Raw genomic sequence first — 17624 nt, forward strand, 5'->3', positions numbered from 1 at the left:
AATAGCTCCCGCTTTCCAGCGCAGTGATTTTTTTTTTGTAAAAAATAAATAAATTGTGAACTGCGTGCGATCCAAAGAGGTGGTAGGGAGGCCAATCTTTCCCTGTCTAGTTTCCCGTCTTTCAACGCCACGACCCCCTAACGTCGGGCTGCTCGGGGTCCCGAGAAAAGACGGGCAAGTCAAGAGCGCGGGGAAATCCCTCGGCTGCGCGGTTCTCCCCCACCTCCCACTCCCCCAAGCCCCGCTCCCGTCTCGCTTTGGACGGGGTCTCTGGCGACTTATGGACCTTCCCCGGAGAGCCATCCGTCTACCCCGACTCCATCCCTCCCCTCCTTTTCAGCCCCCTCCCTCCCCAGGGTGGCGGTGATGTCACATCCGCGCTTGGCCAAAGCGCAGGCTGGTCTTGCGCTTCTCTTGGGGTCGGACGCGCAAACTTTTTTCTTCGGGGCGGGCTGGCTGCTGACGGAGAGAGGGAGCCGGAGGACTGGAGGCACCTGCGGGGCGTGCGCCGACGGCCAGCCCACCCCCCCACCTACCCACCCATCCTCCATCCCTCCATCCCTCCCTCCTTCTTTCCTTCTCTCCCGCCTGCATCTCTCTCCCTCCCCGCGGCTTCTTTGGACTGGGTGCTCACCCACCCACCCACCCAACCCCCGCCCGCCCCTTCGCCTAAAGAAGGATGCCTGCGGAATGAATGAGCGCCCCTCGAGCTGCCTCCGCCGCCGCCGCTCCCAGCATTCTGGCTGTGGCAGGCTGGCAGGCAGGCGGGCAGGCAGGCGGGCAAGGCAAGAAGGCAAGGCGTGCAGAAAGTGTAACTGACTACAGGGGTCCCTGCAGTGACTGAATGAAGGAGAGTCCAAAGGAGGAGGAGGAGGAGAAGAAGAAGGAGGAGGAGAGGAGCGGTCGCCGAGCATCCCCGGGAGCAGCAGCGGCACCATGCAGCCTTCCGCCCGGATTCTGAACCTCTTGCTCCTGGCTCTTTTGGCTGGGCTGGATCCTTCCAAGGTAGGGAGACTCCAGCTTCTTTCCACTCCCGACCAACAACGGTCCTCTTGCTCTTTCTCCTAACCGAGGTGCCGGGCTACCCTGAGCACTACTCCTCCTCCTCCTACTACTCCTACTACTTTGAAATAGGGGCTCCTTTGCAAGTTGTTGTTTTCAGTCTGGCTTCCCTTCCCTCGCCACCCCCCCCACTGTTGGTTTGGATGAAAGGAGCAATGCGGATCTCTTGGTGTCTCGGATGTGCGCTTTGGACGTGGGGTAGTTTTTTCCCCCAGAAAAGGAATGGGACGCGGCGGCCGAAGGGGGGGTGGGTGGGATTTTTTTCCCGTTGCATTTGATATATTTGAGTGCCATCCAGGATCGGCTAAGATCTTGTAGTTTTTGGGCAGAAATGTGCTCAAACGCTTCTCAAAACCAACGTGCCTCGAACCCACCTGCTGTACTGTCTTTTCAGCACTACGTACTTAGCCTCTGTGTGTGTCTGTGTGTTTGTGTGTTTGTGTTTGTGTTTGTGTTTGTGTTTGTGTGTGTGTGTGTGTGTGTGTGTGTGTGTGTGTGTGTGTGTTCGCGCAAATGTTGGAAAGTGACCAGGGAGGTTAGCAACACTAGGATGCTGGGCTTATCTTCTGAAACAGCTGGAACTACTGTGGCACTCACTTATTCCCTCCCCCCCTCCTTTCCCCCCCCTCCGTAAAAGAAATTGCAACAAAACCGAACTAATCAGTCCCCCCTCTCCTCCCCCCCCACACACTTAAGGATGGACTTTTCCATAATGTATTAATACAAGTTTGTTTGGTGAGGTGGCAGGTTTATTGAGAAATTAAACCAAGGAAGGTTGGATATGAGCAATAGGATGCAATGGGTTCCCCCCCTTTGTGAAAAAAAAATTGCCCCCACCGCTGTTAAGACTCTGGAAGTTGTCCCTGGTGCTAAACTAGAATGGACACTACGATAGCCAAGGGACTGATGAGGTCTGGGTTATTTATAGCCATCAGAGAATGCATCAAATACTCCGATATTAGGAGCAGATGATGAAATTAAAAAAAAACCAAAACATGTGCCTTTTTATTACAGAAAAAAAGGGGGATTCCTCCAGGTTGCAGAAGAGTTGGGGTTTTTTTGTTTTTATTTTAGATGAATTTATACATTTCAAAAATTATTTGCTCTGCCTGGGATGATGTTCCCTTTTAGAAACCAATAAGAATGGTTTTTTGCACAATGTCATTGGACTATCTGACAATCATTCATTCAACTTCTGGAAAAAAAAAAAGGTCCCATCCAAATGTATTGGGAAGAGATTACTGAACCGTAGTAGGCCTAGCATTATTCCTGAACCATGTCGTGTTTGGCGTAAACCTCAAAGTTTTAGTGAACAATTTGCATATTAGATATATACATGGGGTGATAGACTTGGGGGGGAAAAAATAACAGGTCTTCAGCATTGTGTGTGTGTGTGTTCTTCACAGGCTGGTTGCCAACATGTATTTTAAAGGTATTTGACATGCAAAGCAGAGCGTGCTTCGTATCTCGAGAGATGTCGGAATTGTTCAGACTGAAAACATAGACTTCGAGCTGGCAGTTCAGCTCCAAGTTGAAAGCAGATTTTCTGAAAATCATGGTTGTAGCAAGGAGGGAGCAAATGGGGAAATCACACATTATAAACAGAGTACAGGCCATTATTTAGAAAATGTGTACCTGCAGCACTGCTGATTTCATGTTCGGATAGAGTTATTGTTCGGCTGCAATTTGTCAGGACGAATTTCACAAAAGGCAGGCAATGCCTTCTGCTCGGATTGAAAAGGAAAAGAAGCTTAAAATAATGTTGTCTGGGTTTTTGGGACTTCTCCACTTAAAGCAAAGCTGGGCACTGATTAAAAATAAAGAAATGAGGTAGAAGATGGCTTAAGCTCTGCTGAACATCTGAGAGATAATCTGAGCCACTGTGTGGACAAGAGTTGTATATGCATCGCGCAGTTGCTTGCGCTGCGATTGTGAGGATCTAAGGATCTTTTTATCTACAACAGGGGATTCTCTTGTCCTCCCAATCAAGTAGCTTAGAGGCAGAAGGGAGACAAGGTGAGTTTCTATCCCAGCTCCCTTAATGCATTGATCCTTAGGCTACAGACATATTGGTCTTTGATGCATTTTATAGCAAGGTGCCACAATACTTCAAAGAATGCCAGTTTAGAAAGTCCCTTTAAAAAAACAGTGCCATGTTGGACCCGTAGCCTCAATGATATCACCGGTAAAGGGTTGTTATTAACATTTTTTTTCTGACTCACAACGTTTTTTGAAAAGATATCTCAATTGTTTTTAAAAGTTGCTTTCATAAATAGTAAATAATGAAATAAAAGTAGGATTACAGTACAAGCAGTCCTTGATTTACGAACAGTTCATTTAGTGGCTGTTCAAAGTTACAGCAGCACTGAAAAAAGTGACTTAAGACAATTTTTCACAGCTACACCTTCATGGCCATGTGATCAAAATTCAGATGCTTGGCAACTGACTCATATTTATGACAGTTGCAATGTCCCGGGTTCATATGGCCACCTTTTAGGGCTTTCTGGCAAGCAAAGTCAATGGGGAAACTAGATTCATTTAACAACCGGGTTAGTAATTTAACAACTGCAGTGATTCGCTTAACAGCTGTGGCAAGAAATGTCATAAATGGGTCAAAACTCACTTAGCAAATGTCTCACTTAACAAGTTTGGGCTCAATTGTGATCATAAGTCAAGGACTTCCTATAGTTCATATGGAATTGTAAAGTTAAGTTGTTATTAATTTACTCAAGATCAGCACAGTTCCCTTGAGATTGAAAGCTTTGTAAAGCATATTGAAGAGCACATGTGCAGAGATGGACAAATTAACACTGAAATTAAAAGATAAAGAAGAGTCGGAATATTATGAAATTTGGAACAATTGGTACAAATGGCTGCAAAACAAGAATATAATTAATGAAGCCAAAAAACTATATGTAAATATATATAGAACTGTGTATAAAGGTGTGTAAATATAGAAGCGAAATATTATATACAGGTACAGGTATGATGACGTAACAATGTTGATGTAATGACTGTAAGGTGTTGTAGAAGGGAAAAAATAATAAAAATAAAATCTGATATAAAAAAAAATAAGTGGGTCTGTAACCCCATTGTTTTAAGTTTCTTTAGCTTTAAATTCTGCAAGATTTAAGCTCTCCTTAACGTTTTCCAAATTTCCAGAAACGAAAATAAAATCAACCCTATAGCTTCAGGCTACGTCTAGCCCAGAGGCCATACACTTGGCATTCACAATCTATTATAACAATATAAAAAGGCCCAGCGAAGTCTCATAAAACTTTGAAATCATTACAGTTCTTCTTTTTTTTTGAGATGTTTTTTTTATTTTCCATTTTTTTCATTTTCATACACTCGCATATATACTGTGCATAGCCAACGCCATACAACATTGAACAATAATCGCAGCAATTCCTCTTGTCAACAATACCCTCCCAAAATAGAAACCCAATATACCTCTTCCACTCTCCGTACACCTCTTTCTTCTGCCCCCCTCCAACTTTCCTTTCTTCCCTCCATCATCCCCCTCTAGCCTACTTCCCCTCCCCCTCTACCACTCCTCTCTCCCGATCCACTCCCTCCCTTCCTTCTCACCTTCCCTCCCTTCCTTCTCACCTTCCCTCCCTTCCTTCTCACCTTCCCTCCCACCCTCTCTCCCATCCCTCTCTACCCATCTTTCTTCTATCCCACTCTTCCTCCCCTTGGTGTATTTCCACTATATGTCAATGTACTCAACTTATCCTATTTTTACAGAGAAGAAATCATTACAGTTCTTAGGGCAAAAAAATTCATGTGGTTTTTTTCACTTTCTTTGTCAGACAAATGAAATGATCTGGACATTTCCTAGACGTAAATATTTTCACACATTTATGTAAAAACGGTGAGGAAGAAAGGAAGCATGGAAGCCATCATGGGAAGGGCAGCATACAAGGCGCAATCAGTTTTGAAGAGAAATGAATTTGAGTTTGAAGCCAAATAGAATTTTCCCTCAGCCAAACCCTAAATCTAGGCTAGACCAGGCTTCTCCTGTCGAAATGTGCCATCCTTCCTGACTTGGAAACAATGTGATTTACAATCTGCCATTTCTAGACAGCAAAAGATTGGACAAGGCAGGGAAAAAAAATGCCAGGTGACTTGACAATCTTCTAATGAAAATTATCCATATGAACCAGTGGTGGGTTTCAAAAATTGTTCGAACCTACTCTGTGGGTGTGGCCTCCTTTGTGGGAGTGGCTTGCCAGCCATGTGACCGGATGGGAGTGGCTTGCCGCCCATGTGACCGGATGTGAAGATGCCGACGACACTTGTCAGAACCACCTTAAATTACCTCACACACAGCACCGGCATGCATAAGAATATGATGTAAACTTCTTTTTTAAAAGGCATCTTTGGTTTGCGTTCAAACAACTTCAACACACGCAATGTTCTGATTGCACCACAAACGCAGTAGTCATCCTTACCTTTCACAGAGGCACTGAGTTTTATAAATAGGAGCATGATAGTGTAGAATAATCATATCCAAGGACCAGTGGTGGGTTTCAAAAAATTTTGGAACCTCTTCTGTAGGTGTGGCCTGCTTTCCGAGTCCACTGGTGGAACCTCTTCTAACCGGTTCGGTAGATTTGACGAACCGGTTCTACCGAATAGGTGCGAACTGGTAGGAACCCACCTCTGATATGAACATAGAATACTATCTTGGAGTAATGCAGAACATTGGATAACCTAGCACCTATTAATAGTTCTTACTGGCAGAGGCTCTCCAAGAATCTTAAGCAGACACTGAACATTATAGGCCTATTCGGAAATTCCCAAAACTAATCCTTCCTGGTGTGCCCTATATGCCAAATGTCATATGCTACCAAGATATGGGGCCTTCCCCTATTGGGAGCTGTGAGTTTCGGTAGAGGGAAGAGAAGGGCCATTCTTTTCTGCTCAGAATGACCTAATTCCCATACACTTCTATGCATATATAAAATAGATTTACATTCCTATTTTGGTTCCACAGGTAGTAAAAATAGAAGTGAATAGTTTGGGGGATGAAAAATAGCAAGCCAGTGTCAAGAGGCAGAAGTTTGACAAAAAAAAAAAAAAAACCTGCTTTCCAACCTCCATTGGTACATTATACTTTGGTTACTTAGTTTAGCCCTGAAATATGTAAGTTCATAATGACGGGGAGGAATTCACCGTGACCCATCAAAAGCGTGAACGTCATAAGCGCGCCGACAACACCGCGGTGCTAAAACCGCGATGTCAAAAGCACGCCGACAACAGTGCGCCGACAACAGTGCGCCGACAGAAGCGCGATTTAATTTAAGGTAAGATTTACAGTTAGGGTTAGGTTTAGGGTTAGGTTTAGGTTTAGGGTTAGGGTTAGGGTTAGGGTTAGGGTTAGGGTTAGGTTTAGGTTTAGGTTTAGGGTTAGGTTTAGGGTTAGGTTTAGGGTTAGGTTTAGGGTTAGGTTTAGGGTTAGGTTTAGGGTTAGGTTTAGGGTTAGGTTTAGGGTTAGGTTCAGGGTTAGGTTTAGGGTTAGGTTTAGGGTTAGGTTTAGGGTTAGGTTCAGGGTTAGGTTCAGGGTTAGGTTTAGGGTTAGGTTTAGGGTTAGGTTTAGGGTTAGGTTTAGGGTTAGGTTTAGGGTTAGGTTCAGGGTTAGGTTTAGGGTTAGGTTTAGGGTTAGGTTCAGGGTTAGGTTCAGGGTTAGGTTTAGGGTTAGGTTTAGGGTTAGGTTTAGGGTTAGGTTTAGGGTTAGGGTTAGGTTTAGGGTTAGGTTTAGGGTTAGGTTTAGGGTTAGGTTTAGGGTTAGGTTTAGGGTTAGGTTCAGGGTTAGGTTTAGGGTTAGGTTTAGGGTTAGGTTTAGGGTTAGGTTCAGGGTTAGGTTCAGGGTTAGGTTTAGGGTTAGGTTTAGGGTTAGGTTTAGGGTTAGGTTCAGGGTTAGGTTTAGGGTTAGGTTCAGGGTTAGGTTTAGGGTTAGGTTTAGGGTTAGGTTTAGGGTTAGGGTTAGGGTTAGGGTTAGGGTTAGGTTTAGGGTTAGGTTTAGGGTTAGGTTTAGGGTTAGGTTTAGGGTTAGGTTCAGGGTTAGGTTTAGGGTTAGGTTTAGGGTTAGGTTTAGGGTTAGGTTCAGGGTTAGGTTCAGGGTTAGGTTTAGGGTTAGGTTTAGGGTTAGGTTTAGGGTTAGGTTTAGGGTTAGGTTTAGGGTTAGGTTTAGGGTTAGGTTTAGGGTTAGGTTCAGGGTTAGGTTTAGGGTTAGGTTTAGGGTTAGGTTTAGGGTTAGGTTCAGGGTTAGGTTCAGGGTTAGGTTTAGGGTTAGGTTTAGGGTTAGGTTTAGGGTTAGGTTTAGGGTTAGGTTTAGGGTTAGGTTTAGGGTTAGGTTTAGGTTTAGGGTTAGGGTTAGGGTTAGGGTTAGGTTTAGGGTTAGGTTTAGGGTTAGGTTTAGGGTTAGGTTTAGGGTTAGGTTTAGGGTTAGGTTCAGGGTTAGGTTTAGGGTTAGGTTTAGGGTTAGGGTTAGGGTTAGGTTTAGGGTTAGGTTTAGGGTTAGGTTTAGGGTTACTTTACAGCGCGCTTCTGTCGGCGCGCTTTTGTTGGCGCGCTTTAGGGCTAATTATTCGTTCATTCATCGCGCGGTTTTGTCACCGCGCTTTAGACCCCGCGGTTTAGTCAGGCGCGCTTTTGTTGTGCGCGCATTTGTGGTGGAACCGGAATTGACATATGTTATGCAGGTAAATGAGCAGGGATGAGAAATAGGGGTACCAGTAAGTGCTATTTTTTTTCTCTCTGCTACAGGCATTTGAGATTGTGGGTTTTTTTTAATTAAGTGGAGAGATTATATATGGCAGCAGTGACCTTTCATTCGGTACATGGCACATTAGAGAATATTGTGGCACATCAGAGAGTATTGGAACACTATTTTAACATTACAAAAGGGGTTAAAAGCAATCTCAATGTTACCATAGAGAGCTGTGTTATGTAAGCCACCTTAGAGCCGAGGTGGCTCAGTGGTTAGGGTGCAGTACTGCAGGCCACTTCAGCTGACTGTTATCTGCAGTTCAGCGGTTCTAATCTCACCGGCTCAAGGTTGACTCAGCCTTCCATCCTTCCGAGGTGGGTGAAATGAGGACCCAGACTGTGGGGGCGATATGCTGACTCTGTAAACCGCTTAGAGAGGGCTGAAAGCCCTATGAAGCGGTATATAAGTCTAACTGCTATTGCTATTGCTATTAGAGATCTTCCTGAATAGAAAGGTGGAAGAAGCATCACTTCATCCAGCGATTTCAACATTAACTAAAGCCTTCTGGTATTTTCTAAACCCAGGCAGAGAACCTCTACTGCAAAATTAGAAACAGCCTCAAGCAAAATTCTTTTAATTTCTCAGAAGTACTGAATTTCATTCATTTCCCAAATTGCATAGTTTTGGTTTAATTATTATTATTGTACAATTGTATCACAGCGGCCAGTTGTTTCGCCAGATTTGGCATTGGTTACTAGTCGGGCCCCACCCAGGGGCCTAGGACGTCGTAACGTATTTCCGTAATATGCGTGCGGATCCAAGCAGTGTGGCTTTTTGCATTTGACTGATGGTGGTTTTGTCAATTTTTAACTGTTTTAAATGTAATTCCAGTGCTTTTGGAATAGCACCCAGTGTGCCAATTACCACAGGAATTACCACTGCTGGTTTGTGCCATAGTCGTTGAATTTCGATTTTTAAGTCCTGGTATCTTGCGATTTTTTCATGTTCCTTCTCGGCGACCCTGCTATCACCTGGTATTGCGATGTCTATGATTGTGACCTTATTTTTCTCAACCAGTGTGATGTCTGGTGTATTATGCGCCAGTATTTTGTCTGTTTGTATACGGAAATCCCACAAGATCTTGACCATCTGATTTTCGGTGACTTTTTCAGGCGGATATTCCCACCAGTTTGTTGCTGTTTTAATATTATAATTTTTGCACAAATTCCAATGGATCATTTGTGCTACTGAATTGTGCCTCAATTTATAATCAATCTGTGCGATTTTTTTTACAGCAGCTGAGTATGTGATCAACAGTTTCATCAACTTCTTTGCAAAGTCTGCATTTGGCATCATCAGAAGATTTTTCGATTTTGGCCTTAATGGCATTTGTGCGGATAGCTTGTTCTTGCGCAGCCAGGATTAGTGACTCTGTTTCTTTCTTTAATGTACCTGTTTTTAACCATAACCAAGTTTGTTCACTGTCCACTTTATCTTTTATTTTTTCCAGAAATTGGCCATGCAGTGCTTTGTTCTGCCAACTCTCCATTCTTGATTTTATCACATCTTTTCTGTATTCTTGCTTCGTCTGTTGGGCCTTCAGTAGATTTTTGTTCTTTACTTCGATTAATAGATGTTCTTGACTTTCTTTTAAATAATCAGCCAGTGCATGTTTTTCTTCTTCAACTGTTTGCTTCACTTGTAATAATCCTCTGCCACCTGATTTTCGGGGCAGATACAGTCTATCAGTATCACCACATGGATGTAAACTGTAGTGCATTGTCATTAGTTTCCTGGTTTTTCGGTCCAAAATGTCCAAATCAGCTTGTGTCCAGTTAACTATACCAGCTGTGTATCTTATAACTGGTATTGCCCAGGTATTTATGGCCTTGATTGTATTTCCACCATTCAATTTAGATTTCAAAATTTTCCTAACTCTGTTGGTGTACTCTCGCCTGACAATAGTTTTTACTTCTCCATGCTTGATGTTATCCAACTGCAGAATGCCTAAGTATTTGTAGGCTTCATTTTCTTTGCATTTAATTAATTGGCCATTGGGCATTTCAATTCCCTCACATGCAGTGATTTTGCCCCTTTTTATGGATACAGTGGCACATTTTTCCATGCCAAACTGCATTGAAATATCGGTGCTGAATACTCGGACTGTGTTTGTCAATGTTTGGATTTCTATTTCTGACTTTCCATAGAGTTTCAAATCATCCATATATAGTAAATTATTATTATTATTATTATTATTATTATTATTATTATTATTATTATTATTATACAATTGTATCACAGCGGCCAGTTGTTTCGCTGGATTTGGCATTGGTTACTAGTCGGGCCCCACCCAGGGGCCTAGGACGTCGTAACGTATTTTCGTAATATACGTGCAGATCCAAGCAGTGCAGCTTTTTGCATTTGACTGATGGTGATTTTGTCAATTTTTAACTGTTTTAAATGTAATTCCAGTGCTTTTGGAATAGCACCCAGTGTGCCAATTACCACTGGAATTACCACTGCTGGTTTGTGCCATAGTCGTTGAATTTCGATTTTTAAGTCCTGGTATCTTGCGATTTTTTCATGTTCCTTCTCGGCGACCCTGCTATCACCTGGTATTGCGATGTCTATGATTGTGACCTTATTTTTCTCAACCAGTGTGATGTCTGGTGTATTATGCGCCAGTATTTTGTCCGTTTGTATACGGAAATCCCACAAGATCTTGACCATCTGATTTTCTGTGACTTTTTCAGGCTGATGTTCCCACCAGTTTGTTGCTGTTTTAATATTATAATTTTTGCACAAATTCCAATGGATCATTTGTGCTACTGAATTGTGCCGCAATTTATAATCAGTCTGCGCGATTTTTTTACAGCAGCTGAGTATGTGATCAACAGTTTCGTCTGCTTCTTTGCAAAGTCTGCATTTGGCATCATCAGAGGATTTTTCGATTTTGGCCTTAATGGCATTTGTGCGGATAGCTTGTTCTTGCGCAGCCAGGATATTATTATTATTATTATTATTATTATTATTATTATTATTATTATTATTATTAATATTAATATTATTATTATTGCCTTTGAGTGAGTTCTGAGCCCTAGGAGGCTACACAGAGAAATCCAGGCGGTTTTCTTAGCAATGCTTTTCAGAAATAGTTTTGCCCTTGCCTTTTTTCGTAGGGTTGAGAGTGAGTAGCCCAAAGTCATTCAGCTGGCTTTGAACTTAAAATAGGACTAGAACTCACAGCCACCCAATTTCTTTAGCATTTAACCAGTACATTAAACTGCTCCTTACCTGCATGTGTAAAAAATAGAAATAGCTCTCTAACTTATATACCCCTTCAGAGTGCTTTACAGCCCTCTCTAAGTAGTTTATAGAGTCAGCACATTAGGAACTTCTGACAGTAACATGGAAAATAAATTGTCAGACTCATGCTATCTGATCAACCTCTGCTTACCTCCAGTGAATATGACTTGCTTCAAGTTTTATGCAGCTTAGCTACAGAACAGTACTCTTTAAGATGTATCACACAACTCATTTTTTTAAACAAATCAAGAAATCTCACATGGATTCTTGAAACGTTTAGACATGTTCTAGAAATTCAGGAAGTGCAGGCATAGAAGTACTTAAGTGCATGTAGATGCACCAGGGTTAACCCTGTCACGATATTTGTATATTGCCATGATTAAGATCCATTAACACAGAATTCAGTTTTTGCTCTCTTTTTTTTTAACAGGATTTCACTTCAAGATTGGATTAAATTTTCCCTGTTAGGTTAGGTTTAGGGTTAGGGTTAGGTTAAGGGTTAGGGTTAGGTTTAGGGTTAGGTTAAGGGTTAGGGTTAGGGTTAGGTTTAGCGTTAGGTTAAGGGTTAGGGTTAGGGTTAGGTTTAGGGTTAGGTTAAGGGTTAGGTTTAGGGTTAGGTTTAGGATTAGGTTTAGGGGGGTTAGGTTTAGGTTTAGGGGTTAATTTTAGCTTTAGCGTTCACAGCGTGCTTTTTTCGTCGCGCTGTGATGACGTCAGCTATGCGGTTTCGTCGAGCGCGCTTTAGTCGAACACGGTTTTGTGGTGGAACCGTTTTCTGCAGAGCATTGCATGAGTTGCACTTAGTTAGCTATTAATGAAGAAGTGCCTCCATATTTTTTTTTAACAAGTCTTAAATGTGGCAAATGCATTGAAGACTTATTTCAGTATTTTGGCTAAAGTATTAACTCTGAGAGGAATTTCTGTTAACTACCATGAAAAGATCCTTTTCCACTCTAAGGATACAGATCAGAGACCTTATCTAGTTCTCTGGGTATTGCTGAGATCTTAGAGAAAACTGCAAACTGGAACCAAAAGGTTACAATGAGAAACATAACATTATGTACTGAATATTATCGAGTGATATTTCCAGTAGAAGAAGTGTTAAAACCAAGTATGATTGCTAGATGGCATTTCTGTTCTATTTTCTGGAAAGTATAGAGGTGCCTCCGTTGACTTGGTGCTCTGAGTTCAAAGCAGGGGTGGGTTTCAACTGGTTCGCGGTGGTCCCTGCGAACCGGTTGGTCGGCGAACCCGGAAGTAACTAACTTCCGGGAACGGCAACTGGCCCACCCGCCCGCCTGCGCCCCTTACCCGGTTTTGACGAGTTTCCACGCATGCGCAGGACGCATACAGCGCCTGCACGATCCTTCAGGAGCAGCTGGAGCATCGCACAGACGCTAGTATGCATGCGTGCGCCACACGCGTGCACGAGGACACTGCCGGCCTCATTCCAACCGAACTGGTTGGAACGGGGCGAGAAACCCACCCCTGGTTCAAAGGTTGGCTATGCTGCCTACAAAGAACTCTCCAAGTAAGTCATTGCTCAATCCCAAGCAGAGCATCAATCCAGCAGAGCAGAAGGAGTTGACATTAGCTTGAACCTAAAGATTTAGAAAGTATCTGGGTCAGGCTTGGTCCTTGCTGGATAGGCTAGGAAGATTCCTCTCTGCATCCTTAAATGTCACTAGTATTATTAGTCTAAATGGACCACTGGTCTGATTCAATATAAGGCTATTTTCTATGTTCCAGGCACGACCTGGATAAAGATTCCATTCAGATGTAAGGCCTCACTGCACAATCAGAAGCTTGCAAGAGTTTTCCCAAATTACTTCATTGGAGGCTAATTCCATGAGTCTGCAAGGAACTTGCTTCCTTTTTTCCAGGGAGTTTATTTAATCTTGCAGAAAGCACTGAAACATAGAGCAGATTAGATACTAGCCTGTTGTGACTGGAATTTTGGAATTTCTCCCACGTTGCAGGATTCTATATTGTAGTCATCTTTTTTTAGGAATTGGACCGCTTGTAACTTGATTACCAACTTCGATTTCATGAATTTAAGTTTGAGTTCAGATTAAATCATATCAAATTTAGGGTTTTTTTCCCCATCTAACCCATGGTTATTTTGGGACCTGGGGACTTTTCAAAATACGACCCCTGAGTTTCCTAGGTTAAAGCCAGGTGTGGCAGTTTGTCCCAAGAATGCTGGACAATCCTGATGTTTGTGGTGTGCAATCAAAATGAGCAGCCGAGACTGAAATAGCACTCCTGAAAATGTTCCATCCTAAGAAGAAGTCAATTTTGACTTGCATTTTACAGTTGGAGTGCCTATTTTTAAAGCTTGGAATACATCCCATAAATTCAGAATAGAATGTTGGAATGATTTCAGTGAGGTCAGAACTGGATGGAATGCTTCCACATTTTTCACACCTTGTAATTGGGATGGAAGTTCACTGAATTTAAAGCACATTCCTAAGATTAAAACTTCTTTTTTTTTGTCCCAAGACCATCCCAATTATGGGCATTGTGTAAGTAGTGTTTCAAAAATAGAATGTGTTGCAGAACTGAAAGAGATTTATAGTATTACATAGACCGCCCCTGAAATTTTCAGTTTACGACAAACCATTTTGTTTCTAAAGATGTACTTTTGGAAAATTAACAGACCACCATCTTGACAAGTGCATTTTCCATTATTTTAAAAGAAAAAGAAATGTTCTGCTACTACACAAATATTCCCTGAATATTAGGTTTTACGCACAGCGAAATGCAATCAAGTATGTTTCCGTGAAACTCCTCAATCAGGCCTATTTAGACTTTAACAGGTCTCATTAACTAAGCTGATTTGCTTAACTATTTTGAGGTAGATGTAGTAGCTTTGAGTTAAACCTAATTCACCCTACGAAATTTGTGACAGAACGTGAAATAGTTGACTTACAACTATGCTTTCCCCCACCTTCCAAATAGACCCTTATTTCCACAGCAATAGCGCAAAGTTCCAGCTTTTAGATGCAATTAGCATTTTCTACTGGTTTTTAGTTTGAAATTATTGAGACCAGATTATTGTACAATGTTCTTGCACAGGTATAGTGGTGCCATTGCAGATTTCAGGATAGGAAAATGGCCTGAGATATGTGAGTCCTTCCGTGGGAAGCCCATCTAATAATGTTGAATTCATGTTTATTCTAGGGAAGTATTTTTTGTTTGCTGGATTCACACCCTGCTTTGTATTCAGGAAGCTTGAATTCATATTAAACCATAGCCTTAATTCAAAATCCAGGACTGGTCCATGCAAAATCTCAGCCTTGTGTGAGAACCCCCTATTCTGCCATCTTTCTATGTGATTGGAAAAAAAATATGTACCATTTAATTTTGTCTTTCACTGAATGGTTATACAAAAGACCATACTTTAGAACTAGGATATGTTAAGTATATTGTTATGAAAGTATAAATACCATCAACATAGATTGGAGTTTGCTCAGAAGCAGAAATACACCAAGGAGAGGAAGAGTGGGAAACAGAAGGGAGAAGAAAGATGGGAAGAGAGGGATAGGAGAGAGGGTAAGGGGGGGAAGATGAGGAGGATAAGGAGGTGTGGAATGTAGAGAGAGGAGAAGGAGAAAGGAAGGGGAGGTAGAGTAGAAAAGGATGCTGGAGGGAAGAAAGGAGGTAGGAGAGAGGTAGAAGAAAGAGGTGTATGGAGAGCAGAAGAGCTAATAATGGGTTTTTATCCTTTTGGGTGTTGATGACAAGAGGAATTGATGTAATTGCCACTTAATACAATAGGATACTGGCTATGTAATAGTATACATGTGATTGTATGTTATGAAAATGGAAAATTAAAAAAGTATATTCTTTAAAAAAAAAGAAAAAAAAATAGACCATACTTTAAAACACATTCTTGATTCTTTTATAAAGGCAGTGAAAGAAATCAATATCTTGATTTGAGATTGACTTGGATTGGATTGGATTTATCGGATTTATATGCCGCCCTTCTCCCAAGGACTCAGGGCGGCGTACAATATTTAAAAAAAAACCACACAATACAAAAGTTTTTAAAAAATTAAATAGAATATCCCAAACAAACCCAATTAGAATTGACAATAACATTTTTTTTTAAAAAAATTCGAATTAAAATTAACAATGATCAATAATTTGTTTTGTTTTGTTCAGGCCAGGCTGGCTTGCTGGAAAAGCCAACTTTTTAGGGCGCGTCGGAAGGACCGGAGGTCGGGGATTATACGAAGCTCCGGGGACTTAACCAGAGTTTGATTGAAGGATTTATTACTTAATTTGACTCACAGACTTCTAGGATTGGGTGTTGGAGAAGCCAGGGCCCCAATGGTATTCAACGTTTTGTGTGTCATTCTGGGATTGAGTGTAGAGAGGCATGAGGCAATATGTAACTTCTAGATAAAATAAGCTTCATTTTGTTTTAGGCAGTTTTTCAAAAATTACTTCCCTTCTCTTGTAAGAAAATTACATTCACATCAGCTATTGAATTATTTAAATAGGACAACATAAATGATAGAGGGAGTATCTTCTGTTAATACAAAAGGGTGAGGACATGTCCTTCTCACTTTGAACATGTTAAAAATGCTTTAGTCTTGTTGTTGTGTGACTTTCTAGCAAATACTGATTTGAGAAGCCACCATCAGACATTAGCTAATTCAGTGGAGATATTTCTCTTCTAATAACCTGGGTGGGCCAACAGGTGTGTAATCTGCTCCATTTCATGTCTCCATTCTTTGATTATGCTACAGATGCACTCATAAATTCAGGAATGAAAGGAAGTGTGGTTTTCCTACCACTTTATTTGGTAAGCATTATAAAGCTCATTTAAAGCAAAACTATAAGAGGAATATCTATAATCATGTTGGTACCCAATTGATCAGCCGTTGTTGATAATACATTTTAAAAACTAAATGTAAAATAGCAATAGCAGTTAGACTTATATACCGCTTCATAGGACTTTCAGCCCTCTCTAAGCGGTTTACAGAGTCAGCATATCGCCCCCAACAACAATCCGGGTCCTCATTTTACCCACCTCGGAAGGATGGAAGGCTGAGTCAACCCTGAGCCAGTGAGATTTGAACAGCCGAACTGTAGAACTGCAGTCAGCTGAAGTAGCCTGCAGTGCTGCATTTAACCACTGCGCCACCTCAGCTCTAAAAGTGTTTGCTGGGAGCAAAGTCAGCCACTGTGTGCCTTGGTCCTTCCATGTGACTCTTCAAGGAAGTTGTTCACCATCATGTATAAAAAGGTAAGGAATGTATTGCAATTTAGGGAAAGTCTATTCCTAAATCTCCAGATTAGGCTAGGAATCACCCATGTCTAAAATCCCAGAGATCCACTGTTTATTTGTGTAGATCAGTCTTCTCTAAATTGGTGCTTTATAGATTATGCTTGCTGTAAATTCTGCTGGTTGACTCAATGTATCTCAATATATAATACTAAGCTGTTCTGACCCCCCCCCCCTCTCTGTTCAGGAACGAAAGCCAAAACAGACGTACAAAAGAATGTTTTAATCAGTCCAGGCTCTTGTTGGCTGCAAGCCCAAATAAACAAAGATAATAGCTCTGGCAGAAAGTCCTAAAACACTCACACAGCACTGGCTTCTTTCATCAAGCCACTTATCCAAGTTGGTTTCTCTTCATTGGTGAACGAGAACGTTGACTCCTGCCACCAGGGCGTGGCACAAACAGTTCCCTTTATACTCAGGAGAGGATCCCAATGAGCAACAGCTGCTCGCAATCATCTCCTGTAAGTACTCAGTTGTTCCTTCCGTTGAGTAACCCTTCGACGGGGTGCATCCTGCAACAACTCATGAGTGTTTCCCTGAGCATTCCCTCTGATCCAAGGCTCCGCCGCCACCTGGTGGCCAACCAGTCTCTTCTCGCCCTGCTCGGAGTCGACACCCTGTCCAGAGTCCTCCACCTCCTCCAAGGCCGACTTATATGCCCCTTCGCTGTCGGAGTCTGGCGACAGCTCTAACAGCTCCTGCCGGGCCACAACACTAAGCTAACTGGGCCAATAAACACATAAAATATAAGGCAATTTTCTGTATTATTAATATGGATTAAGTAGCCATCAAACCATGTGTCATATATAGAGAGGATCTTTTCATTTGAACATTGCTAAAAAAGGTTGGGATAGAAACTATTAAGAATGAACCCTATGCCTCTGTGCCAATGAATTTAATCCACTCATATAGCTTAGAATTTTGTGCTTATTCATTGCACTTTAAGCTAGTATCAAAAATTGTATTTTAAACTTCTGCCCCATAGTCCTGGAGGGTCACTGGAAGCAGTGTGAATATAATTCAGCCTTTGTGCTTATTTTGTCTCTCCCGAGACAGCCAAACAAGATGTCAGAAAAGGTTATCAATGTTGTGATAGAGATATATGTCTGGAGAGAAAAGAGTGCTTTGTTCCTGAAAGATATTTGGATGGCCACTGTCACTTTCAGACATTAGGAGAACAAGATTAAACCTGAAATATTCCTTTTCGATATGTTTCAGGCAGTTTTCGGAGTAATTGTTGCT

The 17624-nt window shown here is 41.9% G+C and overlaps 1 protein-coding gene across 1 annotated transcript in view; it reads left to right on the forward strand.

The window, feature by feature from the left end:
* Positions 1-843: 843 nt before the first annotated feature.
* OLFM3 (olfactomedin 3) overlaps positions 844-17624 on the forward strand; it is a 232974-nt gene continuing 216193 nt past the window's right edge. Inside the window, exon 1 of the mRNA XM_087719222.1 lies at positions 844-1005. Coding sequence (XP_087575348.1) covers positions 937-1005 — 69 coding nt within the window. The 5' untranslated portion in view covers positions 844-936. The remainder of the gene's footprint in view (positions 1006-17624) is intronic.

Source organism: Thamnophis sirtalis, unplaced genomic scaffold (genome assembly GCF_051295495.1).
Source record: "Thamnophis sirtalis isolate CommonGarterSnake01/CBP01778 unplaced genomic scaffold, rThaSir2_p1.2 scaffold_7, whole genome shotgun sequence".
Taxonomy (NCBI): Eukaryota; Metazoa; Chordata; class Lepidosauria; order Squamata; family Natricidae; genus Thamnophis; species Thamnophis sirtalis.